At 35.2% G+C, this 17,297-nt stretch overlaps 1 protein-coding gene across 2 annotated transcripts; it reads left to right on the top strand.

Moving 5' to 3' along the window:
* Window positions 1–1,335: 1,335 nt before the first annotated feature.
* On the top strand, window positions 1,336–16,950 carry LOC150093371 (nicotinamide N-methyltransferase-like). Of its 2 annotated transcripts, XM_090413995.1 has the most exons (4): window positions 1,336–1,577; window positions 4,931–5,101; window positions 11,633–11,840; window positions 16,425–16,950. In XM_090413995.1, the coding sequence occupies exons 2-4, from the start codon at window positions 4,945–4,947 to the stop codon at window positions 16,855–16,857; spliced, it is 798 nt and encodes a 265-aa protein (XP_090270121.1). In that variant the 5' UTR covers window positions 1,336–1,577; window positions 4,931–4,944; the 3' UTR covers window positions 16,858–16,950. The 2 variants fall into 2 exon arrangements, with proteins under 2 accessions (XP_090270121.1, XP_090270119.1); XM_090413993.1 differs by lacking the exon at window positions 1,336–1,577 and having other exon boundaries at window positions 4,775–5,101.
* Window positions 16,951–17,297: the final 347 nt, after the last annotated feature.

Raw genomic sequence — 17,297 nt, 5'->3', positions numbered from 1 at the left:
ATTACAAACTAATGAAATAAAAGCAAAACTTTTCAACATCAATAATAATAACAGCAAATGCAGATTTTGCGATCAGAAAGATGAGACTGTAGAACATCTAATCAGTGCCTCCAGCAAAATAGCTCAAACTGACTGTAAATACCGCCATGATCAAGTGGCCAAAATTGTTCATTGGCATGTATGCAAAAAATATGTCTTTCCTACTTCTGATAACTGGTGGTAGCATAAAATAGAAACTGTATTGGAAAACGAAACAGCGAAAATTCTCTCGGACTTCAGAATACAAACTGATCGGCATTTGGAACACAATAGACCTGACATCACAATTATCGAACATCGACAGGTTTGGATTATCGATATTGCAGTACTCAGTGATAACAACATTAACAACAAAGAACTGGGAAAAAATACTAAATATCGAGATCTGGCAATCGAAGTTGGCCGACTGTGGGTTAAACACATCAAAGTCATCCCAATAGTTATCGGTGCACTTGGTGCAACTTCAAAGAAGCTATCCAACTATTTATTATTATTATTATTATTATTATTATTATTATTATTATTATTATTATTATTATTATTATTCCTGATACCTCCAAGGAGTCCGAAGACTCATCATTTACAGCAATTAAACATCAGCGAAGTGACCCCATATGATCTACGAAAAATTTTTGCTGTTTCGTTTTCCAATACAGTCTCTATTTTATGCTGCCAACAGCATTGCTTGGAACAGTCCATATTTTACGACGTACCTGACGGACTATTCTTAGATTCTTGGGTAGAATCTGAATTGTTCTGTATCACCAATCAGATTTTTGTTTATATGATATCTTGTTTTGTCTGGGTAACAATAATAATAATAATAATAATAATAATAATAATAATAATAATAATAATAATAATAATAATAATAATGGTTCCACTAAAAAATTGTGTATTTCAGGATAGCTCCTGATATCAAATTTCAGTAAATTTTATTCATCCGAAACAAAATTATCCTCATTTTGAATCGTTTGCTATCATTTAATTATGACAGCATTTGAAATGAATTCTACAAACCAATGCTGATACGATACTCGGTATTCATGTTTGTCTCCGATAATTTCTGTACTTATTTTATTGGAGTAGCCGTTTTATTATATTTTTAGTTGTTTATATTTCTTTTCTTTTATTTTTTAACTCACATAATTCCCCATCCCCATCCCCTCTTGTTTTTTTATACGACAGCGTTAACGTCAATTTCATACCTTTCCCTGTGGATATTTACGTTCATTGGTGGTGGCGCTGTGCACATGGATTCCAAGCGTTACGTTTAAAAATATGAAACGGCGCTGTCTGCAGGAGCTTTCGCAGCTGTATTAAGAAGTTTCTTTGTTCATCATATAAAAGCAGCCGTTATTACTTGTGTATCCTGGCGATTTAAATTATCATTAGTCCCGTGATGAGCTTTTCAGAATGAAATGCAAGCTTTTTATCTAGTGTATTATTTCGAATGCGCAATACTACGTACAGCTGCAGCAACGTGATCAGCCTCAGTTAATATACGTTACTTCTTTTAGTTAGCCTATTCAGCGAAGGTAAGGCGGCAACTTGAAATTTGTTGTGATTTCATTTAGCTTAATGTGACAATTTATTTTACAGAAAGGTTTAAAATTACTGTTCAAAAAAAAGCGATAATAGTCATCAGTTTACTAGAAATAATATTTAAAAAAATAATAACTGTATTATTATTAAATATTGTATTTAATAATATTTAAATATAATTATTATAAATTATATTTTATAAATTAATAAATTATTAATTAATTATTATTATTAAATATTATTATATTTAATCATAACGAGTGGCGAAGACACGCGCTGTTTGCGCATTGTCGTCTGCTTCTGCCGTTACACGTCAGATTTGGTTGCTATAGTGAATTATAGAACTGTTTGCTCTTAGCTTGTAAAATATTTTATTTGGAGTTTCAGAAAGCTAGCAAAATAAACTAGAGAATGTATACACATAAACTAGTTAGGATTCGGAATATTGCCACTTAACTAGCATAGTATGGAAATACACTTAACTTTGGCAATGGCTAGAACTGGATACGGCCTGGTTACTGATTTCAGAAAAGAAAAAAAAAGTTCTGAAACAGTGCTACTTACTCCTTTAGGTAGTGAAAACAAACTCGACGGTTTATTGTTGTAATTATTATCTATTGAATGGGTGTTTTGTGAATGTTCTTGTACTGGCTTAAAAAAGTTCCATGTGTAATATGTAGATCACGGTTATCACTAAGCTCTTTTTGCGGGTAGTATTCACATGAATATACTGCGCAACATATTCCACACGGAGGATTTTAAATACAAATTGTACTAAAATTTGAGGAATCACATTAAAAACCTAAGTTCGTAGATGCTGGCTTCACAAATATGTGAAGCCGGCATCTACGAACAACAAAAAATTTATGATTTTTTGTTATTTTTTATTTTTTTTGTCAATTTATAATTTTAAAAGCGCAAATTTTTTTTTTTTTGCATATTGTTTCATGCAAATTAAAATTCAAATCCACATAATGCAATAGTGAACCTGCGAAATGCGATAATTTTATGTCAAAGTATGATTTTTATTATTTTTTACTTTAGTTGCCCTTAGCAACGATGAAATAGAAGTAGAAATTGCGATCTGCGTTGTGGTAGACTGCAGTAGTGTCAGCAACCGGTTCGCGTCTGTTCATTTGACTGTAACTGCACAAATATTTTCATCATTCAAAAGCAAAGTTGGTTATTGTGTAAAAATAGATTAGATGAGAACAAAGAAAATGGCAATGCAATATTTTACTTGTTTCTAAAAGAAAATAAAATTAAGTTAAAAGACAATTGACCAACACAATGAATAAGTTTATAAAGAAAACACCAGTCCTATGCACACCCATATATTAACAAATTATGTAACTTAACTCTACTCGACTCGAATTTTTCATTGGCAAAATTTTATTTTGTAATTTTTTATTAAAAATTATTAAATCATTTATAATTTAAATAAATCACGCATTATAAATTAAAACAATTTGCGCTGTATTCAGTTGGTATAAAGCATTTTGATTTTTTTTCTCATCCCATCCCATCAAAATGGTTATTTAAAATAAATAAATAAATAAATATTTATTTATTTATTTATAACTAACTCACAATAAGCTACACGTAATGTGACTTTTCACTTTTGATGTTCGCAGAAACAAACACACAGTTCACTAGATAAAACAATCACTATATTTGTCAAAATCAAGTTTAGATTAAATTTTACCAGGAATAGATTTAAAAAATAATAATAATGCGAAACGACTAGCGACCTAGCACTATGCATACGAGTATACTCTTTTACTATCGCACAGTGTTCTGCCCATCGTCTGCTCTTTGCGGATTTGTCTTCATATGCGTTGGGATTATGCCGTGCCGCTTCCCTAACAGGAAATAGATAATTACAGAAACGGCAACTTCTGTCTGTCAGCGGAGGAGCGTGACCGTATATTCCACACGATATGCTATTAGGATTTTTTTTTTTTTTTAATGCTGACCTTTTTGTTTGTTTCTTTTTTTCTTCGTGTTTATTACGACTCTTTGCAGCAACACCTCATAGCTGGTGCAGTTTTTCACATGCATAAAAGTGACATATTTCATAGTGATAACTCGCATAAACATTATCTGAGAGTCGCAGCTGACGACATAAATTTTATATCTTTATTTTATTTTTATGTCGTAACTACGCCCGGAAATTCTGGTGCTTCGTCCACCAGAACAGGCAAACCGGCCTCTTGAACACACGCATCTACAGACATAGGAAACACTGGGAAGCATAGGGCGAATTAAGAAAGAAAGAAAGATATAACTACCCGTGAAAGATAGGTGTAGTATGTTAGTACCGCGGATAGGACAAGTGTTATCTTTCTCATGCTCTGGAGACCGATCATTGCTGTCTACAACTTCACGATATCATCTGAGGTGGAGGGATCACACTGACTGATGAAAATCATCTAATATTTAGTCGAAACAAATTATAGTGGCATTGCTTTTTCTCACACCTCACGAGCTGGTGAAGATATTTATTTGCAATTAGCAAATGTCTTACAGATTTTGAACATTACGTTTCATATGCTTGACCTCGCTAAATTTAACCTGAGCAAAAAAACTTGCCTTCCAATTACAGAGGACGAACGATAGACCAAAGAATGGAACTTGCTGAGCAGGTCTTCATATCACACTCGAATCAAATGCTCTGAAAATATTTCTCGTAACTTTCCTTGTAGCTTGTCCACAGGCGGATATGGATAAAAAAAATAATACATTAAAAAACGAATTAGTTTCGTAAACGGGCGTCGCCTACTTCCTTTGAAGGATAAAGCCGTTAGCAAATTTAGAAGAATACAGTACTATGACTTTTTAAATATCGTCAATGAAATATTTTAGAGTGCATGATCGTATCAGCAATTGTCGAAACAAACCAACTTTGTATTGGTTAAAACAACTGAAACCTAAAGTAGTAAACCTAAACTATTCCAAATATTTTGAAGGGGAATTTACAAACTGTAACGTATATATTTAACTTCGGATAATTTGAATTTCAGATTTTCTAAAATTATCATCGAGAATTTATTATTATTGCTTTTCTCGCGCAGTGGTAGGATCCACAAGTTTTAACCTTGACGTTGTGTAAACATGTACGGTTATCGCATGCCTCATGACTTGTCACCAAGGACGAAATCATGTAATATATGACGTGGCGTTGGTTGTATCGTTTTAAATCTCACCACTCGCTTTAGTCGCATTACTTTTTAGAAATAGTCGTAAAAAGAAGTTTTCTGATAGTCTGAGTTTATTTATTTCCATCTGCCTAAAATTAATTAGTCATAACAAACTGTTTTACGACTCTCATAATAATTTCTTTTAGTCTTTAATCTGAAGATGTCTACAAATGACGCTTCGAGTAATCCCGAAAAGTGGAAGAAACTTTTCAAGGGGGAAGCCTTCGATTCAGCAGGGTATAATGACATAATGAGAGACTTCTTGGACTCGTCAGTGAAGTTTTTTCTTACAAACATTCACGAAGTGACAAGCAGCGGTGAGTATTTTTATTATATAATATCAGCAATTGGGTTCTGTTCTACTAACTTTAATCCAGCTAAATACGTCAAGTCTAAAACGTGATCAGTGCTAACTATATCTATGCGATTTTTGTATGTTTTTCTTACTGAGTAATTAAATTCTAGTTTTAAAAATCTGGTACCAGATATTTTCTCCCCCCTTCCAATTCTGCCCGATGCTTCTTCCCACCCGATATTTCCTCATCGTATTTTATGAGCTGCCTTCATTTATTTTCTGATTTTTACGTTTCTTTGAACTTATCTTGCACTCCAAACTAACGGTCCAAAGAATTTGAGACCGATTTTTGCTGTTTTGTCTTTTAATGATCTTTTTACCGAAATTCCATATTATTATTCGATTTATTTTATTAGCTATTTATATTTTGTATTCCAAATCTTTCGTAAACGTCTGTTTCCTCAATACTTCGGCTTTCCTAACTTGTTCAATGATTGTCATCTGTTACAATTATTAACCTTCTAAGATCATTGTTACACATCAGTTTTTTCAATACTATTTATAAGTTTTATTTTCTCACATTAAATATATTTCATACTGGATTTTATTGTTATATTCGTAGCTTTTTTTTCCCTTCTTGCACAGTGTCGAAAAGATGAAGATGGAATAACGGGCATACAGGCATGTTCTGTTCTCTTTTTTTTCTTTATTATTTGTTGCAAGGTAACTGCTGTATTTGTGCGTTTTGATGTTGAACTTTCTGAATTAAAAACTACTTAGAAACGGAAACGAAATAAATAATCCACTAACTAAATGAATATTTACAACTTGATGTTTCGACAGTTCAAGTTAGCATTATTAAAGGCACTTTGAAGACACACACTCAGCAAACACTAAAATTGAAATGGCTCCCCAGAACAAGGACAGTCACGTGTAAGGAGAGCGACAATGGCGCCGTCTACTGTAATGTTCTGTAATTGCTGCTGAGGGGCTGATAGGCCAAAGCGCCAAAGTACATGTAGGTGTAGAATTACACCATCATTTCTGTTGGTGTAATTCTACATGAACACATTCTGTAATTCTACAAATACACCATCATCATTACAGTTCACTGAGTTCTGTAATACATGAACCATTTCTGACACTCTCTATGATTAAACCCGGGGTCTGTGTAGCAACTTCGCTTTTTATTTTATTTATTTATTTTCCACCTGATGAAATGGTTTTCATCCAAAGCACACTGTGTTACTCTGCTTTATTCTTGTCCATATTGAATATATTTTTTTATGCTTCTTTTTCTTACCATGGTGATCCATTCTATCTGTTCAAAATACTGACAGGAGGATAGTACAGGGAGCTGGGAAGGAAAGCGGATTCTGGTGGTTCTTAATTTGCCTGAAGAAAGTGAAATTTGGTTCAGAGGTTTGCAGACTCTTCTGGTTTTGTGTTGTTTTAGGATCGCTAATCCATTTCTTATTGTTTGGTAATTTGCATTCCAGATTTTCTTTTGCTGTTAAATTTTTAATGCTTCCTTTCTCTACTGCCGTTTCACTTCTATATTGTTTGCAATACGCTGAAGTTTTACTTTCAGTCTGTTTTCGTATAGATAATTTAATAAATATCTAAAATTGACTTTCGAATAACTGATCATTATCAACCTTACTTCATCCGAATATATTTGAGTTTATCATTGAAAATAATATAATCTGTAATAGATATTGTTCTTCTTTTCGTTTATGCATATCCCCATCCTAGAAGAATGTGGTAGATATTTGCATTTTATTGAATGAACGGAAGTTCAAGGTTTATTCCATTGTGATTTATAACTAGTTCTTCGCCTGAGCGAATATAACCTGTCGCTGTTTGATTTCTCTCTCTTCCATTGAAATCACCTGCTTACATCTACAGAGAGAGAGAGAGAGAGAGAGAGAGAAATATGAATGGAATGGAGTCGAAATGAGGTAAACACACAATAACTTGGAGTTCATTAATAACACGACTAGTTTTCTAAATACATGAGACCTCTTCAATATTGAAAGAAATAAATTTTAATAAAGGGAAATATAAATATATAAAAAGAACTTACAAACAGCGAACGATTGACATTGTGACAATAAATAGGCTATTAAATAGCCCGATAATTCAAATTATTTGTGAGCATTTGCTCGTTGTGGTGACATTGGCATGCTCTCTTTTACGAGAGAGAGAGAGAGAGAGAGAAATATGAATGGAATGGAGTCGAAATGAGGTAAACACACAATAACTTGGAGTTCATTAATAACACGACTAGTTTTCTAAATACATGAGACCTCTTCAATTGAAAGAAATAAATTTTAAAATAAAGAAATAAATAAAGAAAGAAATTTTAATTGTGACAATAAATAGGCTATTAAATAGCCCGATAATTCAAATTATTTGTGAGCATTTACTCGTTGTGGTGACGTTGGCATGCTCTCTTTTACGTATTTGGTGCATTATAGTCAGAATACAAACTACAGATTAATAGTGTAGTTTTAATTAATTTAATATTTCTAATCTTTAGAGGTACAGAAGGATCTAACATGATCTTGGCGGACTCCCAGATTTTTCTTTCTGTGATGCGCTCTAACAGTGGTATAAGACGTTCTATATATTCCGAAGAATTTGATGTCTTTCTGATAAACAGGTGTCGTGTGGATTAGCTAAAGATAACGCGGGATAGCAGTGTTGTTGTGTTACAACATCTCTGATATTTTGTTTTCGACATGCTCCTCTATGCCCTGTTCAGTTGATTTCTGTCTGTCCGTAGTATGGGGTCTTGCAACTATACCAGGAACGATAAACTCCAGATTATTTCAGAGGACTGTTTTCTAAGCGTAATGAATCAAAGTAACGATTATATTCTGTTGAAAGAAGTAAATCCCGATTGTATTTTATACTCCTTAAGAATTTTGGATAGTTTAATAAAATAGAGCCAATATAGGAAAACTACAATAAAACATTTAGGTTCATCATCATTGGCAGTGCGTTGAGTTTGCTGGCTGCCGAAGAGTCTGAAATTGACCCTTTTTTATCTGATTCCCACACAATGAAGGTTGCAAATCTATATTGCGTTAGTTGGACTGAGATATTTTAAGTTTAACTTTGTATTTTATGCATAACCCGAAACTCTAGTAAAGCGACCAAGCATAGAACTTTTTAAACCCGTTTCTGTCCTCCAGTAAGTGGAAAGGCGGTCTCACACCGGGCAATGAAATTCTTCCACCACCTGAAGACAATCACATACATCCATATCCACTATGGAAATCGAATTCGCAGTTGGTTGGAGGACGAGTATGCCAACTACTTGGCCAAAAAGCTGGCGAATTACACGTTTATTATATCCATTTTGTAGAATGGTGTTTGTTCAAAATTGGGATTTCTGGGCCGTTTATTTATCTCACCAATAATAGGGAGGGCACTCTCCCAGTGTTGAGATAATTCCTAGTTTTGGAGATTTGTAAATGATGTGAAAAGGCATGAGGGTATCTTATTATGGATTGTTTTCCTGAGAATTTTAATTTTGCAGACACTGTAATTAGTTCCAAAACCAAGAAAGGAAGCGAACCATTATTCTTGTTCACAAGATAAGATGTAAAACGCTGAGGTGATATAAAATAATCAGCGATTGTTGTCCTTATGTCCGAACTAAGAAAACAAATCGACAATAGCCTTACATAACTTAGGTTTCAAGAATATACTTCTACGGCGTTTTTCTGAAATGTTTCCAGATAAAAGTAATTTGATTAAGAAACAGGTGCTTAAGAAACCAAATTACGATGAAGTAATTTGGTTTCTTAAGCACCTGTTTAAGGCCTATGATAGGCAGTTTACGCCATTTGCATTATCTGCTATGTTTGTAAATTGTGTGTTCTTGAAAAATTCGATTTTAAGGAGTAAAATACAACGTCCATATGAGAATATGAGACGGGCTAACACACCTTACCTTAAAAATTCCAGAAAGCGAGTTCGTAGGCTTTTTTTACATTTTAAGACCTGTCAACGACGGTTTTACATTACGTTACTATTCGTCTAGAATCTTCGTAGCTCAGCAGGAATCGACAAAACCATTCGAGTCAAAAAGCCTTGGTTTGAATTCCGCTTAGGGCACAAAGAACCTTTAACAAATCTCAAAAATGTGTTATTCAGCAAAAAAACATGTTCTTAGCAAATGCTAGGACTTTGCAGTATGCTCAAGGAAAGTACCTGAAGAGCTCTATTAACAAAAAGTAAACAAGCAACAACTTAGCTCCACAACAAGTTTTCCTTGCACGTTTAAACGCAGCGAAACCTCCGGTGACTTTTACTACACCAAAGAGAGAGAGAGAGAGAGAGAGAGAAGCTAAGGTCTAAGGAATTTTCGGAACAACACCCAAATTAGTTTTCCTGCCAGTTGATAAGGATAATGCTGCAGTAATCCTTGACCCGGATGAGCATGACAGCTAGCATATTCAACTTATTCACATTAATACGAACTCTATACCTAACTCTGATGCTACTAGAGAGTTACGAAATCGCACTAATAATCTCCTTAAAGTTACTTATAAATTTAGTGGCGATACCAACAAACCGTTCTGTTCATCTTCTCATCCCACACTTTTATGGAGTCCCCAAAATTCACAAAGCAGATATGACTTTATGCCCAATTTTTGAAGGCGCAGATTCCTCCAACGCATTTATCTTTTCAACCATTTAGCAAAACTGTTAAAAAGACTGAGAGGTCAGCTGTAGTCTTTCATTAAAAATAAAAAAAAGGAAAAAATGCAAGCACTTCGTTTCTACCATTAACAATATTAACCTCGATGAACACAATATTTTATTGAGTTGTGACGTAATCTATTTATCTCAAGGTTGAGACTGAGAACCTGTTTATTACTAAAAGTTGAAGTTCACTAAAAATGTTTATTGTGTAATCTTTTAATGAAAGCCTACCCTCTCTATTTTACGTTTATATATATACATATATATATATAGTGCCGAAATTATCAGCGATGCTTAAGCATATTTAGTAAAAATTTGTCGAGATCGGGCAAATGAATGTCTGCAAGGGAGACGATGTTTTCTCTCTGGTTAACCTGGAAGGTTAACCAGACGAGAACTTAACGAGAACAGTACGTTACGATATTTTAGCTATTAATTTTATTAATCGTTAAAATTAAAATGCAACAAAAATCATAAACATTTATTTTGAAGATATTCCAAAAGTGAACTCACTGAAAAGGCTTAAATCATTGGCTGATAAACAAGAAATAGAAAGAAGTTTGCGATAGAACCATCAGAAGTATAATCGCAACACCTCTTAACTGGTCCAACTGGCCGGATAAATAGCACGTTTTCTCTGTCTCCGAGAGAAAGAGGTTGTGGGCCTGAATCCCACTGTGCCACGGATGTCTGTAAGTTCGAAGATGACTTTCACCATCTCGTAAGCGACTCTCGGTCTGCTTATATACTGTAGAAGGTTTGAAGCGGTTTTAAACTTTATCTTCAACACGTAAAGATTGGGAGGGCAGTCGGGGTGAAATGTTCGAAAATGAAAGCCAAGATAATTTAATATACATGCAGGCGAAACAATAACATCGTAGGTGGAAGTGTTTAGAAAATCGGTTGATAACATCCCCGTCTCTATCTCCGAGCATCACTGGCGTTGAGTGCATTCATACGCTGCTCCAGATAAGAGGATGTGCTTAATCCTTCCTAAAGTAATCAAATTTTAAATTATTAACGAATTTTCCAAACTAAGCAAAGAACATTTACGCAATTCAAATGATCTGCTTGATTCTTGTCTAGTTCGAAACTCTAAATATAAGTGTAAATTATCATAAGCATGCGATTTGCAGTACTTCAACTCCTCCATCCAGTCAACGACTTACCACAGAAAGATTCCTTAATGCAACTCTACCATGTCCTCTCCTTTATTTGTCGAAGGAATGTATTTAGATTGTGAATATTCATGATCGTAACAAAGAGAGAGAGAGAGAGAGAGAGAGAGAGAGAGTTATTATATACAGTATATATATATATATACGCTGTCCTCTTGGCCAACAAAATTATACCAACAAGCGTTCATCATTCACCTCTTGAAAATGTTTGAAGAGAGACTACCATACAATTTAGATTTCGACCATCATTTATTAATCATGAAGTTGAAACTAACGTATCATAATTTTTGACATTTTATTGTTTAGTGATGAAACAAATGATACGTTATTTTCACCTTCATGAGTAATAAATGAATGGTCGACTTCTTGCGATATTAATAATTCTGTAATGACATGCTATGGCTACAATATCCTTTTAATAAAACGTATTGTAATGAATGAATTACAGAGATTTAAGACACTGAAAAAAAAAACTTGAAGTAAAACAGAACTGATTAAACCTACCTGATTTATCCACCTACCTAGTTTACCACTCAACTTTGATAGTGTGCTTTCTTAACTTCTAGTTAGCAATCTGTTACTTCTTAGTAGCGTTCCCAATGGGGAATTTCTTTTTCCGTGAAAGGAATTTGTCATTTCGTTTATTTTTTCCTTAGGAAGATTCAAGGGATCGCGCTGTCTTGAAGTAGGATGTGGGCCTGGAGTGCATTTTTTGGCGTCACCTAGTGCACACTTTGATTATCTGGTAACCAGCGATTACTCGGATTCAAATAGGAACTTTGTACAGAAATGGAGGAAACAAGAAGCTGGAGCGTTGGATTATACACCCTTTTTCAATTTGGTGGCTGGTATGGAAGGCTACAGGTTAGTCAGTTCTTTCTCTATATTTATATCATACAGTGTTTATCAACTGCAGAATAATGTATAGCATTTATGTTAATATAAATCAGCTGGTATACAGGCAAGAATATATTAAGAGTTTAGGCAAAAATTAATATTAGTTAATATTAGGCAAAAAGTTTTTATCTAAAACACGCAATGAATTCTTGTTCGCAGATCTCTACAAGCAGATTTTCATTTGGTGGGTTCCTATCACCAGCAGCTTACTTCATTTTTTTTTTCAGTCTACAAACCCAGGCTAGCTTCATACTGAGAACTGGATTCAGAATAAAGGCTTTCTTCCACCTGCCACTGTCGGAAGAACATTTCAGAAGTCTTAAAACTATTCCCATAACATTTTTATACCTTCATCACCACTCGTTGACAACGAAGTTTGTCAAATGCTTATGTTACGCACAATCTTTGTGCTGTAGTCGCATGTTGTATACTTTCTGATGAGTATTTGAGTGTCATATTTGGATAAAATTCAAACGGAAACTTTTAAAACTAAAGATATGTTATGATAAAATTTGATGCACGAGAACTAAGATAAAACATTCAGACAGAATTTTGTATAGAAAAATTAAGTACTAATTTATGAACTATATATAGCAATTATTTTTGTTGTTAATCCATCTGGAACCTGCCTTTTTCAGAATGGCTGCATGTGCCATACTCAGTTATACAGGATGGCCATAATTAAAGAGGAGTTCAGAGCCCCGTAGCGAAAAATACAGTATATTGGACGAAATTAAACCAGACTTGGTGTAAGTACGCTCTGGAACATGTGGTTTATATTTACAGAAGATAAAAATACTAAACTATTCTGCTACCAAAGGACATTTACGCTAGAAATGGTTTAATATCTCCTTTCAGATGTTCTAAGAACTTCATTCTGTGAATGATATTTTCTATAGCAACGCAACAGATCTGCATTGATTTGTCTCACCTGCTGCGTTATTTTGTCATTCAAGGTTGCTAAAATTGGAACGTCCTTCATACACCAAGCGTTTCAGATGTTCCTACAACCAAAAGTCACATGGGGTTGAGATTAGGCGAACGAGGCGGCCATGCTGTGAGAAATGCACGACTAATTACTCTTGTTCTGTGAAGTGGTTTCGTAATTCGTTCTACCGGCTAATCAATGTTAGGTGTTTCTCCCTGCATGAATATGGTAGAGTCAAGACATCTTCGCTGCTGCTGTAGTTGCGGAACAACAAAGTTGAACAGCAACTCTCGATATCTAACAGCAGAGATGGTGCAAGTCACTGTTGGCTGAAGTTCTTTGAAAACATACCGACCGATAATAAACAATGCAGTGAAGCCACACCAAACTGTGGCTTTCAGTGAGTGTAGAAGAGTCTTATGGAACCCGTGAGGGTTATTCGCAGCCCAAATACGGCAAATGTGCGAGTGAGCACTACCGTTCAGATAAAAATGTGCCTCGTCGCTTCACAAGATCTTCCACGACCATGCATCATCCACCTCCATTCTAGCTAAGAACGCCAGGGCAAATTGAAGTGGAGTTTCTGCATCACCACGAAGTAAAGGTTGAGAATAGCAGATCTTGTAGGGGAAAAACCTCAGCATTAACACAGGATTTTCCACCCAGTTGAGTAGGCATATCCAGTTGCCTTGATATTGCCCGAGCACTGGATCCTTGTGCGTTATTCATTCCGTGTTTGACAACGGCAGTTCCAACATCGTGAACTTGTTGAGGAATAATCCGTTTGCTCCCTCGTCCTGGCCTCACTGTTAAAGATCCGCTATTTTCAAATCGTAAAATCAGTTTTTCTAAGATTTGTTATTGTCATTGGACCTTTTCTCCTATCCTTCAAATGCCCAAATTCTCGAAGCGCGGCATTGTTGAAAGTAAAGCTTAACTAGCAACGCACGTTCCGCTAAGATGAGATCCATAGTTCTTCAGCCTTATCAGAATGACGTGAATCCGTTTCGGTCTTCCTTATATCCACCAATTCGTCAGTAGAAATTATGTGAATTATGCATAATAAGCGAGATTATGCAAATATCAAGCGATTATAGCGCCAATTGTCGGCTATTGGCAGAATTTTTTTTCTATAATTCAAAACCGCATCTTCCAGAGTGTACTCACACCAAGTTTGGTTGAATTTCGTCCAATACATTTCTCGCTACAAGGCTCTGAACACTTCCTCTTTAATTATGGGCACCCTGTATGTCTGTTTCCTCATTCATCTTCCACTGAAGAAAACAAGATAGAGGAGGGGGGGTGGAACATTTGATTTCTTACCCTGACATTCTAACCGGCATCGATTGGAAAATGATACAATATTTTTGTTAAGGCTCTACAAGATAGGAGGGGCGAGGGCTTCATTCTTCTAATGAGATTTGTCAATGAAATGAATCGGCTAATTACGTGAGAAGAATGAATCCGAGTTTATTTAGCTATTTCGGGACAATTTCCTCAAGGGCAGAAGGAACTCGACCTCAAAGAATGGTTGATCCTGTGATAGTGTTAAAGAGGATCTCATTTAAGAAGTTTACTGTTCTGCCTCCAGTTGGTGATAATGATATGATTATGCTATACTGAACTGAAATGCTGCTAAGAATATGGAGATTCCATTCAGAAAAAGTTACGTGTAGATTTAAAATAAATAAATTTGCTAGCACCTTTAATTCCCAATTGGAGTAGGAGTGGTCGTTTTAGTTCTAGTTGAACTACAAAGCAGAAAATTATTACCAGTCGAGGAGAACACAAGCTCCGCGGTATCGTTATCAGATTGAAAAAGATACAGGCAGTGCATGAGAAGCAGTGATGATGATGAACAGCCTATTTTTCTACCCACTGCTGGGTGAAGGCCTCTCCCGTTGCAGGAGGTTTTGGGTCTACTATTCCCATGTTGACCCAGTCCAAAATAGGCGAGTGTATCTATACTTGGGTGAATGAATGTATGAAGGAGGAAGACAAACATCCATGCCTACGCAGGATTCGAACCCGCAGACTCTTGGCTGGAAAGCGGATACACTAACCACTCGACCAACCATGGACGCGAGAAGCAGTAAAAATACTTAAATGATGCAGCATCGAAATGTGTCCCTCGAGTTCGAAAAACAAATAAGGTAGGAATGAAATGATTGTGCATTCTTATTGAACAAGATACTATTAAGAAAAAGATTGTGTGAAAAGATGTACATAAGGATGACGTCAGTAATGAGAATGAATATGGAAGAATAACTTCTGAATGCGGATGGTATGCGGGTGGAAGATGGCGAAGGGATTGTTTTCAAAAAATGAGTGTTCATTTTGCAAAGAAATATCAACCCAGCGTATGTGGTATGGAATTCAATACTACCTCTACACCGAATGTAGAAACTCAGGGGATGACGAGAAGGCACTACAGTTGTTGCATAAACCGAATAAGAATTTGGTCATAGAATCCGATGGCTTATCAGACGGATGGTAAAAGAATGTTCAGCTGAACTAACTATGCAGTTCACCTGACTGTATAATTTGAGTCTCAGCACAGGGAGATTCTAAGGAGTGGAAAGAATGCACGATAATTCATTCGCACAGGCCAAAAAGAAGTGTCCAACTGTAGACCTATCAATATTTCAGGAATGGTCGTGAAGATTTTGGAAAAGGTAGTAAGAGCTTGCATACGGAAATGGGTTGACAGAGAATTTATACTTTACAAAGAACAGCACAGGTTTAATATGGGAAGGTATGTTTCATTAATTTCCTCACATTCTATGAAAATGTGACAGTTGAAAAAAAAAAGGAATGGATACACCATAATTGTTTTGGAATTTTCTGAGGTATTTGATAAGATACAACCAAATAAGGCTTTGCAAAAAGTTGCAAGATATGGGATTGGATTATAAACTATTACATTGAATAAGAGTGTGATAGAATAACAGATATCAAAAAAGTGGTGTCTGTGGAAAGCAGAAGTCTGTAAGATCAGTATTGGTCCATTGTTATTCTATCTTTATATTATTAACATTATGAAGAATTTGACGAGTTACATTTGTTACGTTTGCTTATAACGCAAAGATAGACATTGCACTCAGTAATGCGATCATCATGCTGTACTTGTAGAATGATTTCACTTCTTTGGAATTGTGGGCCTGTGAAAATGGCTATCAGTTCTGTTATTAAATGTAAGTTTGTGCATTTTAGTGTGATGTGATATCCAATGGAATATTACATTGGTGGGATTAAGCTAGGCGGAAGTGATCAGATTAGGAATCTTGGAGTTTTAGTCTTTACAGGCCATTTAGTTTTATTCATTTAGTCTTTATCCAATTGGAATAACTTGTGCTTAGAAGTGGTGAGCGCACGTAGTGTAAATTAATTCAAGAAAAGGCTGGCCATTTCGGTGACATTCTCCGGAGGTGTCTGTAATAATAATAATAGTAATAATAATAATAATAGTAGTCAATGGTATCATGTTTGACTAATGTTTATTACTTTTCTAAATGACTTATAAGAGAAATGAAAAATCAACAAAGGTATGTTTATCCCATCACGTATAACGATTTTAGTCTTTCTGAAATAGTACTGCATTAACACCAAGATTTTTTTTCTAGCGATTTAGAAAAGGGAAAGAACGATATTGAGACTCGTCTTAGGAACCGCTTAAAGGCGGTCATCTTCTGCGATGTTTTGGCCGATCCAATGTTGTGTGAAGAATACACCTACGAGTACGACCTCGTCATTTCTTCTCTCTGTCTTGAATCGTCATGTCCAGACTGGAAGGCATTTGGGAAGGCTACAAAATCCATCGCTTCCTTACTTCGTGAAGGTGGCGGTTTTCTGATGATGGGGGTTTTCGGATGCACTCGCTGGGCAGTAGGCGACTCGACTTTTCCTTGTCTCGATATGGACCAGGATCACATAGAAAAAGGTCTGTCGGATGCTGGTTTCGGCAACTTCTCCTGGAAATTCCAAGACCGAGATGATGATAAATTCGAAATTTCCAATCATAAACGTTTTTTTTTTGTTGCTGCTGAAAAACTGTGAACCTCTATTTTCCCTTTTTTGCTAAAGTTTTAGAAGCAGAAATAAAGATTATGGTGTGATTGATGTGAAAATAAATTATCTTCCTGTGTCCAATATGCTTTTCTTCTGCATAACTTTGCAATTAAAATAGTCCATTCGAAATAACTTAGCAAAATTTGATAGTAATCCTACTTTGCCAAATTTCATTCAATTCCATGAAAGAAGAGAGGAATTTCTCTAATCATATCAGAACTTACCTAGGAGATGTAATACTGCCTTACATTATGAGGAGAGGTCAATACCCAGACCGGTTTCAACCTTTTTTGAGGTTTCATCAGTGAGTAGGTAGACCTGGATGATATCAAAGTTTAAGTGAAAAGAACTTACATACCTTCACTATACGAATGCCAGAAAGGTGTGCCCATATATTATATTATATTATATTATAACTAAGATGAAAA

The sequence above is a fragment of the Typopeltis vanoorti genome, chromosome 24 (genome assembly GCF_054136105.1).
Source record: "Typopeltis vanoorti isolate ZY-2024b chromosome 24, IOZ_Tvanoo_1.0, whole genome shotgun sequence".
Classification (NCBI taxonomy): Eukaryota; Metazoa; Arthropoda; class Arachnida; order Uropygi; family Thelyphonidae; genus Typopeltis; species Typopeltis vanoorti.
The sequence above is the reverse complement of the archived record's forward strand: the minus strand, read 5'-3'. Positions and strand labels throughout refer to the sequence as shown.